General features: G+C 43.4%; 1 protein-coding gene across 11 annotated transcripts in view; it reads left to right on the top strand.

Moving 5' to 3' along the window:
• MYO3A (myosin IIIA) overlaps window positions 1-19214 on the top strand; it is a 299867-nt gene that overhangs the window by 113933 nt on the left and 166720 nt on the right. For all 11 annotated transcript variants that reach the window (XR_007354926.2, XM_048837824.2, XM_048837826.2 and 8 more), the window contains one exon: window positions 13767-13901. Coding sequence is in view for 10 of the 11 variants with exons in the window: in XM_048837824.2 (XP_048693781.2) it covers window positions 13767-13901 (135 nt within the window). In the remaining variant the exon portion in view is untranslated. The remainder of the gene's footprint in view (window positions 1-13766; window positions 13902-19214) is intronic.

A 19214-nucleotide genomic window follows, 5' to 3' on the forward strand; every position in this document is an offset into this window, starting at 1 on the left:
CAGAAGTCCTGGAGGTCACAGAAAGTCACGGAATCCATGACTTTCCGTGACCTCCATGACAAACTCACAGCCTGAGCAATGACACATTGAATTTGACCCAGTATTTGATGGGTAGCCAGTGTATTGAGAAGAGCACTGCCCAAAATTTGCCACCTATCTTTGAATAGAGGGTATGGTGAAAATAGATGTTGGAACTTCAAAGCATTTTCTTCTTTCACCAATATCACTTCCATTTTGTCTGGATTCAGCATTAGGCAGCTGACCTAGGTGCTGGTCTTGGCCAGACAGAGATTGGTAGGAAGTACTTTCTCAGTTCTCATGTTCCAGTAACCAACTCTGATGTGTTTTCTTGCTGCCAACATCAAACTTTTTGGAGTCCTCCCTTCCAGAGACTGGGTTTCACCAGGAACCTCCAGGCAGCATGAGGGGTCAGTAGTATTCTCTGCTGAGAGGCCATTTTTGCCGGAATGGTAGACTGGTTCTGAAGATTTCGGGATGGGGAGGGAAGGGTTCTTTGTTTTAAAGAACAAGTTAGGGCGTTAGCTTTGTGCTCAACCCTCCCCACTTTATACAGGCTTGGGACAAGCAGCCACATCAAATTGCAAGCAGGGGGTTATTTGATGTTTGAAACATTTGTTCTCATATTCCAAGATCTCACAGATCATCAGGGAGATGGCCAAATATGGACTCAAAATCTTGGGTAACAATGAAAGCAGCCCAACTGGTGTGAGTAAGAAGCACTTCAAGAAAGAGAAGAAAACATCTCATCTATTCAAGTTGTAGTGATGATGTACTCTCAGAAGGAGTAGCACTCATAATGACAGGTTCTCAGTTGATAAGTGATTTTTTCCAAGGAACCTATCAACCAATGCATCTTCTATGCCACGTTCCAGAACAGATGCCTAAAGATGTCAGTCGTACAGGGCTATGCTCTGACAAAAGAACGTAGTGATGAGGATAAAAAGAAGTTCTATAATTGCCTCCAACGTGTGAGTGGTAAAATACCAAAACACAATTTACTCCTTGTGATGAGCAACTTTAAGCCCAAAGTAGGGTGTCATGACCAGGGAATGGAATGAGCAATCGGGAAGCATGGGCTGGGAATCGTTAACCAAAATGGCAAAAGACTCATTGAATTCTGCTTGGTGTCCGACCTCTTTCTGGCAAGCATCCTGTGTCACAGATCAGGGCAACCACACCTGCATTCCCCCTCTGTGGTTCAGCAAGAGCACTCACTTTGGGCTCCTGTCTCCTCAGCCGTCACCTCTCCTAGGAGGAAACCTGCATCTCTCTCCCTTCTGACCAGGGTATTTCCAGGCAGCACAGCTCCCTGCCTAACTGTGGTGTCCTCAGCAAAGTCAGGCTGCCTAGGCCAACCTGCTTTACTTTTCTCCTTGGAGATGGGTAAACAGAGTAATGCCCCCAGTTAAGCTACCACACAGCTCTTCTTAAGCAAGCCCATTTATTCTTAAGGTAAAAACGTTACAGAGAAAACATATTAAAACAATAAAAGAACCTACATGCATGCTAATAAGCTTACCAGAATCTCACACATCCCGTCTCTGGCCAGTGAACAATCCTTCAAACCCTACCCTGGGGTCATCTCGTGGTTACCAGTTCATCACTCGTTTTGCTCCAAACTAGAACTCTCATGAGTAAATCAGGCCTGGTCTATACTCGAAAATTAAGTCGTCTTAACTAAATCACCCAGGGGTGTGAAAAATGCACACCCCTGAGCAACACAGTTAACCTGACCTAATCCCCAGTTATTCTTCCATCCACCTAGCTACCGCCTCTCAGGGAGGTGGATTACCTCTTCAAAATGGGGGAGCCACTTCCATCAGCATAGGTAGCGTCTGTGCTGAAGTAGTGCAGCTCCAACAGTGCAGCTGTGCTGCTGTAGAATTTCAAGTGTAGACAAAGCCGTAGTTAACCCTTTATACAGTTTGTCTTTGAAGTGTTTGCAGGTGATCAGCAGACGAAAGCTCGGGTTGAAGCTTCAAAGGCTGAATCCATAGGTCAGAATTTGCAGTCCCCTCCTCCTAAGTATGTCTTAGGGATTCCACTTCATGCACATTGTCCCAAAAGATAATTGGTCTCTGCCCTGTTGTTCAACATAGTCTTTTGGAGCTCACAGTGCTTCTCAGTGGTTGCATTCATCCTGCCTTCCTTTTAAAGAAGTTCCATGCAAATTTTTAGATTACTGTGAGAATGTATTTTTAATACAATGAACTCCTAAAATAGTTAAATGTAATTAAATGAGGTTTGTGCCGGATATTGAAGGAAGTTACTGTAACTGTCACACCCTGTTCCCTCCTAGAGACATTTGTAAATAAACATGATCGATCTGCATCAGCTCGAGATACTGGTCATCTGTCCAAGAGGCAAGGGCATATCAAGCAGCAGATGTCAGCCATGATCACAATCTTTGTATTGCCAAATTGAAATTAAAAGGGGAAAAGATCAGCATTAAACAAAATGTGGCAAAGAAAGTCAACACTACAGAACTGAGCACAAAAGAGTACTGTGAGAAATTCCAGCTTGAACTAAGAAACAGATATATAGTCACTACCAGAGGCAGAAGAAATGGACCTATATGAAAATGGGCAGTGCTCAGACGCAACATGTTACAAGTTGCAGCAGTCACTGTTGGATATCAACACAGATTTAGGCTTTGTCTACATTAGCACTTTTGTTGATCAGGGTGTGAAAAAAACACACCCCTGACCGACATAAGTTTCACCAACAAAAGCACCAGTGTGGACAGCACTATGTTGGCAGGAGACGCTCTTCTGCTGACGTAGCTACTGCCGCTCATTCAGGGTGGTTTAATTATGCCAGCGGGAGAGCTCTCTCCCGCCAGCATAGAGCAGCTAGATGGGAGAGCTTATAGCTGCTCCACGATAAGGTGTGTAGTGTAGACACAGCAAGAACTGGATAAGCCAAGAGACATGGCATCATATCGAGGAAGGAAAAGCACTGTCGAGAAAACTTCTGCATGCTAAGATCATTTGACTGTTGGGTGAAAAAGTAAAGAAGTACAAGAAAGCAGACAAAATGGTAAAAAGCAAGGGAAGATAAAACAGAGATATGTTGAAGGCCTAGCAACTGAAGCTGCTGCTATGATAGGAAGTTAGTCATTTACCAAGTGATTGAAACTTCAGAACAGGAAATCAGCCAATGAAGAGTATAAATGGAAAAGTGCTTACAACTGAAGCAGAACAAAATAACAGATGGGCAGAACATTTCAAAGAAGTCCTCAACAGACCCAGCTCTACCTCAGTACTAGTATTCAATGAAACATGAACCAAATCAACCTGATCCCAACAGCTGTCTCATAGAGATGTCAGAAGTACGGGCTGCAGTCAAGAAGCTGAAAAACACCAAAGCAGTGGGAGATGATCAAATCACAGCAGAAATGCTAACAGCACTTGACGCTACCACCCTAATGAAACTGGCAGAACTGTTCAATAAAGTCTGGAAAAAAGAGACACCCCCCCCCTTGACCCATGGAAGATTGTCAGAATATCCATAAAAGGGTGATCTTACTGACTGTAACAATTGGACAGTAGTGTGACTCCTTGCCATTATAGAGAAAGTCTTCTGTATTGTGATATTACAAAGAATGAAAGAGCAGTGGATGCAAAGCTTGGAGAAAAACAGGCTGGATTCAGGCCCTAGAGATCCTGTTTAGATCAGATATTCACACTAAGGACCGTCATAGAAGAATGTCTAGAATGCTTCTGCTTCCCTTTATCAACTTCATTTAGTTGTTTTTCAAAAGGCATTTGACAGCATGCATAGACATACTATTCTTCAACCTTATGGAATTCCAGTTAAAGTCTTTGACGCTATGTACAATGATGTAAACTGCACTGTAAGGATGAACAGCCAGACAACAGAATGGTTCAACCTGGAAAATGGTGTGAAACCAGGCTATAGTCTAACTCTGTAGTTGTTGTTTGGCACGGTAGCACGATACTAGCCAGCAGAGACCTTGTGACATCAAGGATAGAAAAGGCATTCACTAAACTCAACAATGTTATGGACATCAAAGATATACCATAGCATAGGTAAAATGGAGAATTTTCAACTCAAACATAATCTCAGTGTTATTGTATGGCTGCGAGAGCTATTAAAATGATTGAAAACTAGATGCCGTTGGAAAATGTGTCTACAAAAGATTCTGGGCGCTGAATGGGGAAACCTTATCACCAACTAAGAGATCTGACAAATCACCAGCCAGCAGTTTGTTGCTGCTACCAGGAAGGGTTTGGACATATTTCAGGCATTTATTCCAGATGCCAACACACAGACTCCAATATGAAGCTGTCAAGTGGAAGCCAACTGGTGTGAGGAGACAAGGTCTCTCTCGAGTACCCTCAAGAACCCTTAGCAGGGAGGGCAGAACAACCAATCTCAACACAGAGCCAATGGAAGCAGCAGCTAATGACAGAGAGAGAGGGGAGAGGCTGGTTTACACCATTGTGCACCAACATTGGTGCAAGAAGGATGCAATAATAAAATAACTCTCTCTGTCCAAGGTAAAGGCAATATAGATCTGTGTTTTTCTGGCACTTCAGACCATGGCAGCTGCTCATAAATAGTTTAATGATCCGATGAAGTGAGCTGTAGCTCACGAAAGCTCATGCTCAAATAAATTGGTTAGTCTCTAAGGTGCCACAAGTACTCCTTTTCTTCATGTTAATAAAATTTGTTCAAAGCACCTGAAGCACCTCAGGCTCCTATATCAGAGGGTGGAGGACTCCAACACAGCTCTGGGAGGGGACCCAGCACATGCCCACGCTACGATGAGCTGGACTGCACACTCTCCTGCGCTGCAGGTACAGAGACTGAAGAGACTTGCAACCCCCCCCCCCATTCCTGTTGGCCTGATTGTACAATGGGACACCAATGAGGGTAGGGTAAGGAGGCAGCAGCAACCTCGGAGGAAGTCTTGGAGGAAGTCCTGGGTGCCCCAAAGGAGGAGGAGCATGTGATTCTGCACCTCTACCCAGTGGATCTGGTTGAGGAAACTTCCTTTCTCCTCCTCCCCCCGCCCCAACAAGGAGCGTGACGAACACTGCAGATCCCAAGGCTGGTATGTTACAAAACACCCCCACCCTCCTCAGAAATATCCCCTGTTGATCTAGTGAAATATTTCTTAAGCCTGTCACCCTGACATGGTCCCCTAGAAACGCACGCTGTAAATTAATGATTTCATTGAGATCACATGAACCACTTCAATGCGTTTAGTGGAAGCTTTAACAAAGACTATGAATGAGCAGTCTCTGTCCCTCCACGTCTATGCATTTCTTGGCAAACACTCTGGCAACAGTAGTCCCTGGTCATGCTGATGAGGGTGGTAATGGGAGGGGACTGGTTTGGAAATGGTCGAATGGGGAAGGAACTGTTTCATGACTTGAACTTTTATGAAAAGGCCCAGAACTACCACCCTTCCCTGTCCCCCCACCCACTCTTTCCTTCCCTTTATGAATGGGAGCTGGTTGTGCTGGGTTTCTTGTCTTGTGTCCAGGCTCACCTAGGCCCAGGAAGGGAAAGGGAACTGTCTGGTTGCTTGAGTGGTCTGTTCTCCCTGTGACCATTTCAAACATATGTTATCATTCCCAGTCCCTGATATCTGGCCTCTCCTTGCGCTAAGGCACGCTGCAGAAGCAGGGAGAAGTTGGGGTGGGTGAAGGTTCAGCTCCCGGCAGTTCCCCAAACACAATACAGTGCCCTTTTCCAGCAGAGAGGCAGCAGGCTTATAGTGTTAATCAGAAACTTCAGAGAAGACCATATCGGGTTGTGGTACGACTCTTTCTGTGTCTCTTTCAATGCTGGACACTGGACAGAGTGTCTGGCAATACAAGAGCATTAGGGAAGGGGTGGGTATTCCTTGTGGGTCTTGGTTCCTCTTCTCTGAGAACTCCATCTGCTAGTATAGAATACAGTCAGTTTTCTCTCTGTTTGCCTCCCTGTCCTGCAAGCATAATTCAGCAACTTTTTGCTATAGCACAAACTCAAGCTGGTTCCTCAGGTTCAACAGTTTGGTCCATGTTTGCAGCTCACCAGCCCCCTCCACTGAGCAATGGGTAGAGGGCTGACTGTTAGCAGAAACATCTCTCTGGCACAGATTGTCAGCTCCCCTGATAGGACTAGAAAGACCTGTCTTTTCCATTCGGGTATCTTGAAAACTGCTATGTTCTCCAAATGATGGTCAGCCTTTAAAGAGCAAAAAGTAACCTAGTCAGATACCCCCTGAGAGGAACTAAACCCCACCCCAACCAGCCCCTTTGATGTACAAGTTACAACATTTTAATAACAATACCTCAGATTTTTACCATTATTAACCATAGTTCCTTCCTCATGGGCTATAGCACTGTGCAAGAAAGAAGGGGACTATACCCATTGCAATCCTCAGATGTTATGTTGGGGGGCGGTGTTTCCTAGATTCCTTCAGAGGAGATGAAATATAATGTGTGAGAGGTTCCCCTGGGGTGCCACTTAAAATTGGAGTACCACTGAGCCCACTTGCCCCACCAGCCTGGGTTCCCTTTACACTGTGCTGCTGTGACAGGCTGTCAAGCTCCCTTCCAGCACACACATGTAGGGACACATCCAGCTGCAGTTTTACACAGATGGTGAGATCAGCTCTGTATGGGAAAGCTCAGCAAAGGAATTGCCCAGCGCTAAACTGCACACCTCCTCTGGAGTGTAACCCACAAATTGTATCATCTTGTGCTGCACAGAGAACTATACAGCATAAGCGCATTGGAATTCACCCCCTCCCTCAATGTGGAGGCAGATATGCACAGCTTCTTGCCCGCCCCTCCCCCCCAGTTATGAATTCCACAAACGGCTTTTAGAGAAAACAAAAACAAGTTTATTAACTACAAAAGATAGATTAAGTGACTATAAGGGATAACAAACAGATCAAAGCTGATTACTTAGCAAATAAAACAAACATGCAATCTAAGCTTAAGATACTAAAGAAACTGGTTACAAGTAGTAATTTCTCACCCTAAATGTTGTTTTAGGCAGATTGCAGAGATTCTTAAAGGCCAGCTGCACTGGCCTGCAGCTTAAAACTTCAGATATTTCATTCACAGGCTAGACACCCCTCCAGCCTGGGCTCAGTCCTTCTCTCCCCCCACCACCCCCCAGCCCCTTGTCTTTGTTTCTTAGATGTTTACAGCAGTCATCCTGGGCAGGGATTCAGTGAAGAACGAACCATGATTATGTCAATCCCCTGCCTTAAATAGGTTTTACGTATGGTGGGAATCCTTTGTCTTCCAGTGTGATTCCCACCCCTGGTCAGGGGAAAAGTACAAAATTTATCATGGAGTCCAGTATCAGGTGACTTGATCACATGGCCCTGCAGCCACAACTCAAAGTCTATTTACAGTGTCCACAGGAAGGTGGGAGATTAGCATCTTCAAAAACCTATTGTTTTTCCTAATGGCCCTTTCCAGCCAGCAATCTAAACTGATTTCATTCTGTCCAGTGGGCATTCCCCAGGGGTAAACACGGTTGTAATAGGTGCACAGACAATATTCCTAACTTCAGATACAAAAATGATACATGCAAACAATATGATAATCATATTCATAACCTTTCCAATGATACCTTACATGACCCATCTTGCATAAAACCTGTCTCAGATATGCTGTAATCATATCATAACAATATATCCGAGGAATATGGGGAGTAGTATCACACCTGCCCCCTTAGATTACTGCCAGAGGGTTAGTCACTGACTAATGCGAGGGAAGTGCACCTAATGTCCTCCTTTGGTCTTGGTTATACAACCTCCAAGTGTTATCAAACACTGTAGTGTTATCCAGAGGTGTTTTTGCAAAGTTCTGAGGGTTTTTTTTTCCAGGTTGCCTGAAAGCATTCTAGTGTGCAACATTAACACAATGCAGATATCAATATCTTTTAAAGTGTAGGTGTCTTGGCATTTAGCCATCAATGCCATGAGACGGCATGCCTCAGTTTCCCCTTCCACATAGCAGTTTAGGTTTTTCTGCTGTGCCAAGCTCTAAGCCTGTTTACAGGTATTGGCTAAGAAGCAGTATTCTTATAGGACTCTCTTGTTATCACTCCTAGCACGTTCAAAAGTTTTTTCCAAAAATTATGCATGTTACACATTTGTAAGGGATTTATCATGAGTACCAAATTCTTTGTTATAACCAATAAGCTGTATATTATGAGGTTCAACAGTACCAGCAACTTCGTGATATGGAGGTGTTTCCAGGTATGTTGATCATACCACGCTTTCTGTTTAGACAGTCCGGTTTGTTCAATATTCATTGTGTTTTGCAACTTCTTCTTGAACCACAGTATGTGTTCAGATACTGGTCTTTCTTCCCCTTTTAGTAAAGGTTCTTCATTCATGTATGTCTTTGGGGCTTTGGGGAAGAAAGGGTGTAAGGGGACCTTGCATGTTACTGGCCAGCCCCCTATGGAGTTGCGTTCCATCTCCAGGGCTATGCCCAAGCAAAAAATCCTCCCCAACCCCTGGGGATTTTTTGTCATTCTCACTCCTAGTGTTGAAACCTTCCCTACCCCCTTTTCTCAGCTCTTGCCTATCTGCTGGGAGAATTTTACCTGCTGGGGAGAATGCATTGTCCTCCCCTTTCTCAGGTGGGTCATTAGCATTTTCACTGACACTCCAGCCTTTAGTAGGACGCTCATCCTGTCTTAAAGAGACAGAGTTAGTTTTCACAAGTACATCAGGAACAGCATTTTGCAAAAGTGGGACCTGGATTGGGGTACCCTCTGTCACCTCTCTCTCTGTTTCTAAGAGGTCAGTTGTATGGCTGCTCTCCTCTGGAAGGTCAGTTACACAGTTCCCTCTTAAAACCTGAGTCACAGGTTGGGTGCCTAGGAGCACAGATGCTGGAACAGCTTTTCTGTTCTGGGCAAAGCCTTCCCTGTAATCAGTGAGGAGACAGTCCTGTACTCCCCCAAATTCCTTCTCAATGTCCTTCTCTGGGCCCCCCCTCTAAGACACTCTCCTGTGCTCTCTAGGGTGGGATCTATCCCCTGTTTGGCTGTGGGCTCACAACTAACAGCCAGAACTGTCTTTTCACTGGTAGGCACTATGCCCTCCTCCCTCTTTGAATTGGGCTTGCCTCCAGCCACAAAGTCCATATCATAAAAATATCTCTATGAGGAATATGGGGCGTAGTGTCACATAATGCACCCCTTGTCTTTGATTTGGTGGGAGCTTACCTGCTGCCAGGGAGCTCATTCCTCTGGGAGGGCAGGAGCAGCACTCAGAGAGAACAGAGTGAAGGAGAAGGACCTTGGGAGACATTTTGATTGTTCTTGACTTCTTTAGGCAATGCCAATTTGATTTCTTTAGGCCACGGAAGGATAGGACTCTTAGGCAGGAAGAGGCAATCATGAACGATTTCCTGCAACTGGGGAGACAGCACGGGGTGTAGGAGCATGCTTGGAGGTAATGGGATCATGCAGTCCCTAGTACAACTGGTAGCAAAATACTTCTAGTCTCTGCCTGCCATGATTGCTGCTGCACGTCTCTGGGAACAAGCACCACCTTCTCCTCCTCCTCCTCTAGCTGCTGTCCAGGCTGTCGGTGAGGTGGTGGATCAAGCATACATACACCTGTTATGGGAAGAAGCATGATGGACAGCTAGCACATTATCTCCTACTGGTACCCAAAACTCCTTGCAGTGGAACCCCCCAGCTCATGCAACGGGGGACAAAAATTCCAAGCCAATCCCTGTACCCAACCCTGTGTTCAGCCTCATCACCCCACACGGAAGATTTCCCCTCACCTTATGAGCGTGGGGTTGGTACACACCATCACACATCCCTCCTTAAAAAAAAAATTTAAAAATTCCTAATTAAAAATACAAACAGGGATGACAACAGTGAACTAAGTTCTGAAGCAGCTGATGTTTTTCAGAAGCACCATGGAAAACCCAATGAAGATTAGGTAAATGTCTGGCTTTGTAAATGATTTAATGAACAAAACGAACAAAGGAAACCGAAACAAAGTTAAAAATGAAGATAGATAATACTGACCCCTCATCCCTACTCCCAACAAATAGTCACCACTAGCAATCATAGGAGTATTCATGTATAACAGCTCTTACGTGCTGTTTGCACTGGTTTAGAGAACATTGATAAGAAGTTGTGTGAAGCGCCTTCCAAAACCTCTCTTAGATGTTTCATGATGTGCAAGAAAATAGCATCACAAATTTCCCTTGCCTGCTGGGAACCAGGAGTAGTGTACAAATGGGTGGGATCCAGCTGCCTGTCAAAGCTTTGATAACCAGATCTTGTGCCCACTCTGTCCAAAAGTATTCACATTTGGTTTCACATATGTTGTGCAAGGCACAACATACCACTATACTGAGGACCATGTTTGCCATATTGGCATCCATGCGGGTCCACAATCATCACCAACAGACTTTTAGGTACCCAAACACATACTCAGTCACCACTCTACAGTCTGTGGTTGAATTTCCTTTTTCTTGGGCCAGCAATGTCAGGATATGGCTTAATGAGCCAAGTTGAGTGGGTATGTGGGGTCCCCCAAAATAACACCATACAGAGCCACATTGTTTCTGGGGAATAAAGTCCTTCTTTACCCTTACAGTAAACCCCGATCTCTTGAGCACCCAGGTCTCATGGAGCTTTCCAATGTGTCGAGTGTTCATGTTCATTAATCAGCCCCTTTAGTCCACTAAGCCTTGGCGAATGAAGCTTTTTTGGTTCACATATTCACTTTCCCCTTTCAGTGATCAAAGTATTGGGCTGTGTGCTCCATCGATGGCTCTTGCACAGTTGGAAAACCGAATCCTCTGAAATCTAGCTGTAATTTCATGGACTTGGGTTATTGGAACCACCAGTGGATAGATAGCTTGGAAACCTATACAGCCACCCCTTTCCCCACAGCAGACTTCTGATCCGTAGCTGTCAGGTATTGCCAGCTCCACAGGGAGATAGCCACCGGCTTTTGCACTGAATGGGTTTCTGAAATTGAGTGTTCAGGCAATGGAGGGTTGCTGTAAGCGGTTCAAACAACTCTGTGAAGATTTGCTTCTTCATTCTGAAGTTCTGCAGCCACTGGGTCATCATCCGAGATTTCCAAGATGATGTGGTCCCACCACGCCACGCTGGTTCTCCAGGATCAGAAGCGGTGGTCCACCCATGGCCATACCATTGCAATCACAGCATTGAAGATATCTGTTCCATGGCACCCCAATGGATTTTCATTCACCTTCTCGGTCATATGGCTTCAGAGTCCCACATATTTCTGGATAGATTCTGTGCAGTGTCCAGTACAGCATCACTTGGACATTTGTCCTGTGAGCAGCAGAAGCAGATCCACGTCCTGATGGACTTGCTCCATGTCTTCCATGCAGTTGGGTAGGAGGGAGGCTGAGCAGGAGCTGCCGTTGCCAGCTGTGTGAAGGCAGCATATAGTACCAGCAATATGCAGCAAGGAGGTTCCCAGAGTGTCTCCTGTGATGCACAGGACTCTGGGATACTGCCCCAGAAATGGTAGTGCTACTGTCCCATACTGAAAAGGGATGGTGTGAACATGTGTGCACACTCGTGCACAGTGTATACCCATGCCCAGCACAGCATATGAGGACACAGTGCAGGTACAGGGTACCCACACTAGCAGTACGTGCACAACTAATTGGAGAAGCGCACTAGTATAAGTCTACTTTACATGTGACCAGCGTGGCTGTTGCTGAGATCCCCATGTCCCCAAGTGCAGATGAAATACCTTCACACCTTGACTGCAGCAGAGCCCAGTATCACCCTTCTTTGGGTGCTGGCAAACTTCCATGTGCTCTGGTATGTGGATCCCTGGGTGCACTGTTTCAGAAACTCCAGACAATATCAAACTTCCTTCAAAAGTATAAAGAGGTTCAGTGGGATACAAAAAAGAAGTAGTGGGGTCTTGCCACATGCATTTGCAGAGATGGGGGACTCAACAACAATGATATTTTTCTTGGGCTCCCCTCTCCCCATTTTTACTCTGTCAAGGAGAGGGGTGTGAACAGAGTACAGTGGCAATTCTGATTCCACATTAAGGGAGCACTCAGGACCCACCATCAAGAGAGGTGAACTCTGCTGGTGCCTTTGGTGAATGCTAGCTAAATTATTTAGTACTCTTTGGAGTATAAGAGTTTGGGGAGAACTGAATACTGAAACTGAAATTAAAATAGAGAAAGATGAACTTTAAACAGAAAGTAGCATATTTGTCGTTTTCAGTCTCTGTGCCTGTCGCAATACCTGGATGTTGATATGCACAGTATTTGCAAAATTACCCCTAGTTGGGTGGTAAGTTTTCAAAATGTATGAAAAATTTTTCAGTGAATTTAATCAGCGTGTTGTTTTTTATTATTATTTGTATTGCAGTAGTGCCCCGGAGCCCTGGTCATGGATTAGAGCAGGGTTGGCCAACCTGTGGCTCCGGAGCCGCGTGTAGCTCTTCAGAGGTTAATATGCGGCTCCTTGCATAGGCGCTGACTCCGAGGCTGGAGCAACAGATGCTAACTTTCCAATGTGCTGTGGGGTGCTCACTGCTCAACCCCCTGCTCTGCCCCAGGTCCTGCCACCACACCACCCCTTCCCCCGAGCTTGCCATGCCCTCGCTCCTCCCCGCTCCCCACCAGAGCCTCCTGCACACTGCAAAGCAGCTGATAGCGGTAGGTGGGAAGCGTGAGGAGAGAGTGAGAGGCACTGATTGGTGAGACTGCCAGTGGGCAGGAGGTGCTGGGGGCTGGAGGGGAGTAGCAGATGGGGGCTGCTGACATATTACTGTGGCTCTTTTTGGCAATGTTCCCTGATAAATTCTGGCTCCTTCTCAGGCTCAGGTTGGCCACCTCTGGATTAGAGCTGCATATTGCTAGCAAGTGTAAAAACAGAGAACAAAGACTCTGCTCCAAAGAGCAACAATCTAAAAATCTAAGTGTAAGGCAAGAGACAACAGGTAGACACCAACAGAGAGATGGCGGAGCACAAGGAAAGAATGAGACAATATTGGTCAGTGAGATTCAGCAAATCTGTCTAGTAAATTATTTCATTCAACCTTGATGCTGTCATATTTTAGTAACTTTTCCTTCTAAGCAAACGCCTTGTTTAGCAAAGGCTGCTAATATACTGGTCTGGACTCACACCTGCTGGCACAGAGAGAGGGAGGTGAATCCAGATTGTACCTTCCAGAACCCAACCCTTAGCCCCAGAGAAGGGATTCACAACTGAAGGGAGGGCAGGTTTTAGGAATACTGTCTGTTCTCCCTCCTGGTGGTACCAGACTAGAAAAGCTGCAAGTTCTCCCAGGGACTCAATAGCAGTTTTTCTGGCTGAAGTTTCAATCAGCACTGCCCCCACCACCACTTAGGTCTGTGCCAGCTTCATGCAGGCTCCTATCTAGAGGATGTTGTGACCACCTGGAACTATGGCAGTTTCTTCCTCACCCATACTCCTGTTGGACTTTCTGCCACCATGTGCTTTGGCTCAAATTGACAGAAGACAGTGTAAGCTAAAGATGACTTTAGTCTTAATTCTGTATAGTTAAATATATTAAATGGGGTATTGTGACTGAACAGAACTGAGTATATGTTTTACAGTGTTGTAAAGATGCACTAATATTTCATTTGACTTTGTTTTATCTTTAGACAAAGTTTGAATAGACTGCACACTGTGTCAATTTTCATATGGCCTTGGGTTTGCTGACTGCTATTTATTTTTGTGATATGCTGCACTAGGATATTGATGAAGAAATTGAAGCCGAGTACAACATTTTGAAAGCTCTCTCTGATCATCCCAACGTAGTCAAGTTCTATGGAATGTACTACAAGAAAGATGTGAAGAATGGAGACCAACTTTGGCTGGTTCTTGAGGTAGATAATTTCTAATTATTGAATTTTATTATTTTTTAAAAGCAGTTTTCTTCCTGGCAGCATTCTTACTTCACTTGCAAACCCATCATATCAAACACAACACATTTGTTTGACATTTTTCTCCAATATAGTTGCTCAGTCCATAGATGCTGTCACTATCCCCTCCTGTGTTCTCAAATCATTCTTTGATTTTTCTCTGGCTCCTGAATGCTCATCTAGGATATTTATTCCCTTAATGTTAATTTTATGTCTTTACAGTTAAGTTCTTATTAGCATTTGTACCCTATTATATGCTCCTGTCTTAATTAGTTTCTAATCTAAACACTTTTTTCCTTTGGTGAAGATTGGCATACAAATCTCTATGGAGAAGTATTTGTTTAAACAACAAGGAGTTAGGACTAAGCATGCCAGTAAACAGTAGTTAATGTGATGTGCTTTTCACAATATAGTAGAAGCGAATTAAATTCACAGGGTTTGTGTGTATAAAAAATAAACAAAATAACAATAAAACAAAAAAAACTATCTAATTTGCTGTTGGTGTCAATAGTTGTTTACGTTGAACAAAGGGAAACTAAGACCTGTAATTTGCATGCTTTCTTCTTTAATTATGATGAATAAAAACTCAAGCATAAAAAGTACATTTGAAAAATGGCATTAAAGTCCACAAAGGCCAGTCCTGCATGTTCTTCACAGATGGAATTCCCATTAACTTTCCTGTGAAAGGATTTGCAGGATTGGACCTTAGATGCCAGGAATGCAAATGAACACTTATGGCTATGCAAAGCATGCTCCATTTATCTTGTTAGGCTCTTGTTGTTCTATGGGCGTTTGGTAATGATGGGTTGAAAAATATATTTCTTTTATCATTTGCTTGCTAAATTAGGGAATACAAAATTTCCTCAATACAAAATCTAACAAGTATTATAGGCTTATCCTGTAAATGAAGAGAAAGAAATTAATATGTGGTATTACAGTGTATTAATTGAGGGCCAGCGTTTCAAAAAAGCTCATGTCCATAACCAGAGCCAGATTTTCAGACGTGCTCAGCTCCCACTTACTGGCCAAAAAGACTAGCCAGATTTTCAAAAGGAGTCCGTGAAAATCTAGACCCAGTTGTGGGTGCTGAGCATTTGAAACGCTGGTCCTGAACTATTTTGAAAACTCTGGTCCCTATAGCATTGCTGTAGAACAATCAAAGTAGGACAGGGTCTGTGTAAAGTGTTTTAGGTCAAGTTAGTAATTTAGCTTTTTTTTTTATTTTCTGTGGAGTTGCTTCTAAATTTTGAAAACTAACTGACGCATTAGCAGGATACTTTTTTTTTTTTTAAACACGGTATGCATAGGTGTGCACTTTACTTTGCATATTATGGTATGCTCTTCTTTTGGGTGCATTACCCTCATTGTACATGTGAAAAGCAAGTCACTTGTCAATATACATAGACTAAAATAAATCAAGGAATCTAGTTAATTTGAATGTTTGTGTATATCTGTATGGATAGTTAGATAGCTACGTATGCTTGGAAATTTAAATGTCAAATAGCAGATAATTGTACCTGTTGGTTACTGAAACTTTCCTACTTTTAATAAAAAATGTTTATGGTGAAAAAAATTGTAATGTGAAAGAGATGCCTTTGTTGAAATGTTATCTTACTTTTATTCTGTCCGTAGCTTTTTATGGCCATTTTACCTTGTTTTTGAGCTTGGCATAGTTATCTTACAAGTTATAAAAATGAAGATACTTTCTGTTTGTTTTAATTATTACTGAAAATATGTCCAGGAGGAAGAAATTTTATAGATTCTTATATGTGGTGTTTAGTCATTCTCCCTTGTCTCTCTGGTCTAATGAACTCTATGTAGAGAACTCTGTTTATATTGGAATGTTCTTCAGGGAAAACTGATTTGGTTTTCTAGCGTAGAATTTAGGCCTACTGCTCCCCCCACCTAGTGCAAATTCTATGTTTGTGCTTGCGGCATTTCCCTTTACGTCTAACTTCATGGAGGGGGGCTTGTCTTCCGTCCCCTCCCCTGAAAAAATCCAGGGGTTCTGCCCCTCCATGTAGACTATGAGCAAACCTCTGAAGCAAAGGGGCATTCCTGTGCTCTCAGGAACTCCCCTAATACACCACCCCCAGCCCAACCTCCAGGAACACCTCACTGTGGGGGGGGGGTAAGTTTCCATAGAGTGGAGGAAGAAACCGGGCAAGTTACTGCAGGCTTTGAAATCTGGGACCTGATAGGTTAGGAGGGAGAAGAATCCAGTTGAGAGAACTGATCCCAACCTCCTTGGAAGTCAACAGAGCTAGGAGCTCCATGAAGGGGAAAGTTCTGCAGGGAAAGGCAGAACTTACTGCTAAAGCCATACTCTCTGCTTTCATGCCCCAAGCTGGGGTCTGTGGATGCAGTCTCTTCTCCATGCCATATGAGGAAGGGAACATGGGGACTAGACCCCTAGATTAGTTCAGAGGCTATTTCTTCTAAGTAAAAACAAAAATAACATTATAATCTGTAACTAGTACAAATTAATAAGAAAATGTTAGAGGGCTAGTGAGATATAGGCATGGTTTCCACCCTTGTGATAACCCAGATGATTTTATCACGAATAAATTCTTCTCGGTTAAGTAGGAATAAAAACTCCTAGTCCTAAATGAGGACAATGTTATTTTAAGTGTGTGCATGCGTGTGTTTGCATAGGAGGTGAAATGCTGTATCAGTGGGATGCTGCTGAGGAACAACAAAGAAGCTTTTATAGATGACCACTTGGGCACTACAGCGATTAGTATAGTACAAAAAGCTAGACTGATAAGATGGATGATGGGATGCTCAAATGCCAAAAGCAGACACCACAGCTGAAATCTGTCAAGGCTGACTTGTGAAAATTTGCAGACAGTATGTCCTCACACTATGCACACAATCTTGGCACGGAAACAGTTAATGGAGCAGGACAAAAGGAGGTGTCATCTGAGGAAAAAACTTCAGGACATCAACTAAAAATGGTTGCCATGGGTGAGGAAAATCTGGGTTCAGAGAGGACCCAAAAGTTTGGTCCCAAATACAATCCCACTACAGTGTGCAAACCACATTAGGTCGGGGTGAAGGTAGATCCTGTTTCTGTTTGAATATGCAATAAGGACATTTTTCTAGGAACTGGATGGAATGCCAGAGCTACATTTCCACTGCTTTATCTCTTTAAGACTTGGACTCTGGTAATAGGGTCAACAATATGCAAATCTGGTGAACAGGGTGTGTGGTTCCAGCAGAGGTCTTGATGTTCTTGGAGACACGTCAGCACTGGGCTGTGGGAGCTATGTTTTCTGATTCTTACAGAAATTGTAATGAAATGTTCCTGTTTAAAAATCACTCTGAGGGCTCAACTGAGTGTGTAACACCAGGGGGAAACCCCTACAGAAGAAACTCTGAATATGGGGAGTCAGATATCTACACAGAAGCTCACGTATTTGTCCTATACCCCTTTTCTGAGGTGGATCCAACAGAACCTGTGTAGCTAGGTTGCCACAAAAATGAAGAAGTAAGAATATACATACAAATGCTTGATCTTGGAGGGATGATTAACCACCATGCCACTGTTTGACATAGCCGCACAAGTCTGTGCAATTATAATTTTTTTCTTTATTGCACTTCTGTTATTTTAGTTTTCCTTAGCACTAGGACAAGAAGGTGGTGTCCAGATCAGAATCAGTTTAATGTTGAGGACTGAAGTTAAGGTTCAAGGCCAAAACCAAGCCAGTTTATAAATGTAGATTAGAAAGTGCTAGACTTGGCAGGTGTTTTCATGAGATTTCAGCCCCGTAGAGTAGAAATATCAAAAAATCATCTGATCTCACAATATTTCAAATATCTTGAATGGTGAAAATCTCATGATCTCAGCTGTCATCTTGGGCTGGAATATCAAAAAGAGTGGCTGTTCTTGCATAACTTTGGCCATATCTGAATCTTAAGCAGAAAACAGGCCCCTAATGAAACTGAGCTCCCTGACATTCAAAGGGATGAAGGTTGGAGGTTCAGTTTTGGGGCATCTCTAGTTTTAATGAGATCTGACACCTTCAGTTCATTAGTTGTTTACTGTGAGCATTTAGCTGGAAGGGGATGCATGAAGTAACACCCAAGATGTTAACGATCTGTGCTGACGATATTGTTCTCTGAGTCAAAATCATTAAAGCAGATGAGAACCAAGAAATACTTGTCTACAACTATAACGGAGTTGGGGAGCCTGGTAACAACATATATATTCCCTGACTTGGCTACAGCACAGCTGGAAATTGAGTTTAGATGGCATCTATAATTAGATTGACTCAGCCAGTACTGAGGCTGAGATTTTGATTTTTAAAACTGCCTAGAGATTTGGAGGCCAAAGTCCCATTAAAATTAATGGGACTTGGGCCTCCACATCCTCTTGGTTGCTTTGAAAGTGTCAGCCTAAACTTCTAATTGTGTCAGAACCAAATTTGGGCAATATAGGAACTGACCTACTAAATCAGACCAAAAGTGCATCTTGTCCAGTTTTCTGTCTCAGCGGTCGCCAGAACCAGATGCTTCAGTGGAAGAGTCAAGAAACTGCAGAATGAACAACTATGCAGTAACCTTCCCAGAGAGGAAATTTCTTCCTTTACCCCCTTGGTTAGTGACTGGCTTATGCCATGTACCCTTTATCAATTATTTTTTCTGTTAAAGTGAAATTTCTGATTTTCAGTCATGTTTGGTTTCCATTCATATTCATTGTACCTCCCTCCCTCCTTCCCAAGGATGACGTGCAGAATAGCTAGTTGACATTCATAAACCACTTTGAAGATGCAGAGCGCTTTGTAAGTGTTTACATATCAGAAACAAGCTGCTGCGAGAATGGGGAATATTGTTCATTAAAATTTGGTTCCGCTTAAAAAACAAGACAGGGCACCTTGTTGATATAATGAAGCAGCAAGGCGTGCAATTAATCGTGCCCTCTTACCTCCCCATTCAGTGCTGATGTAATCAGTTAGAAGCAGTCCGGAAGGTATTGGGTGATGGTACAATATAAAAAAAAAAATTTGACCCAGAAAAATGTATCAAAAGTGAACACATTTTTTGAAAAAAAGTACAGTGACCCTTTCCCTTTTCTCAGTGTGTTATGCTGTGTACACTTAGGGCATATCTGACAGTATTTGCGGGATAAGTATGAAATTATTGCCTAGCATTCTTCTCAAACTGCCAACACTCCAAATCTGAGCATACTGTAAGATAAAGATTAAAAAATATAAGAGCTAAAGGAAAACTAATAGTGCAAGAAGCTTTAAGAAATGTGTGATTCATTTATATAGT

This window comes from Caretta caretta, chromosome 2, assembly GCF_965140235.1.
Source record: "Caretta caretta isolate rCarCar2 chromosome 2, rCarCar1.hap1, whole genome shotgun sequence".
NCBI lineage: Eukaryota > Metazoa > Chordata > Testudines > Cheloniidae > Caretta > Caretta caretta.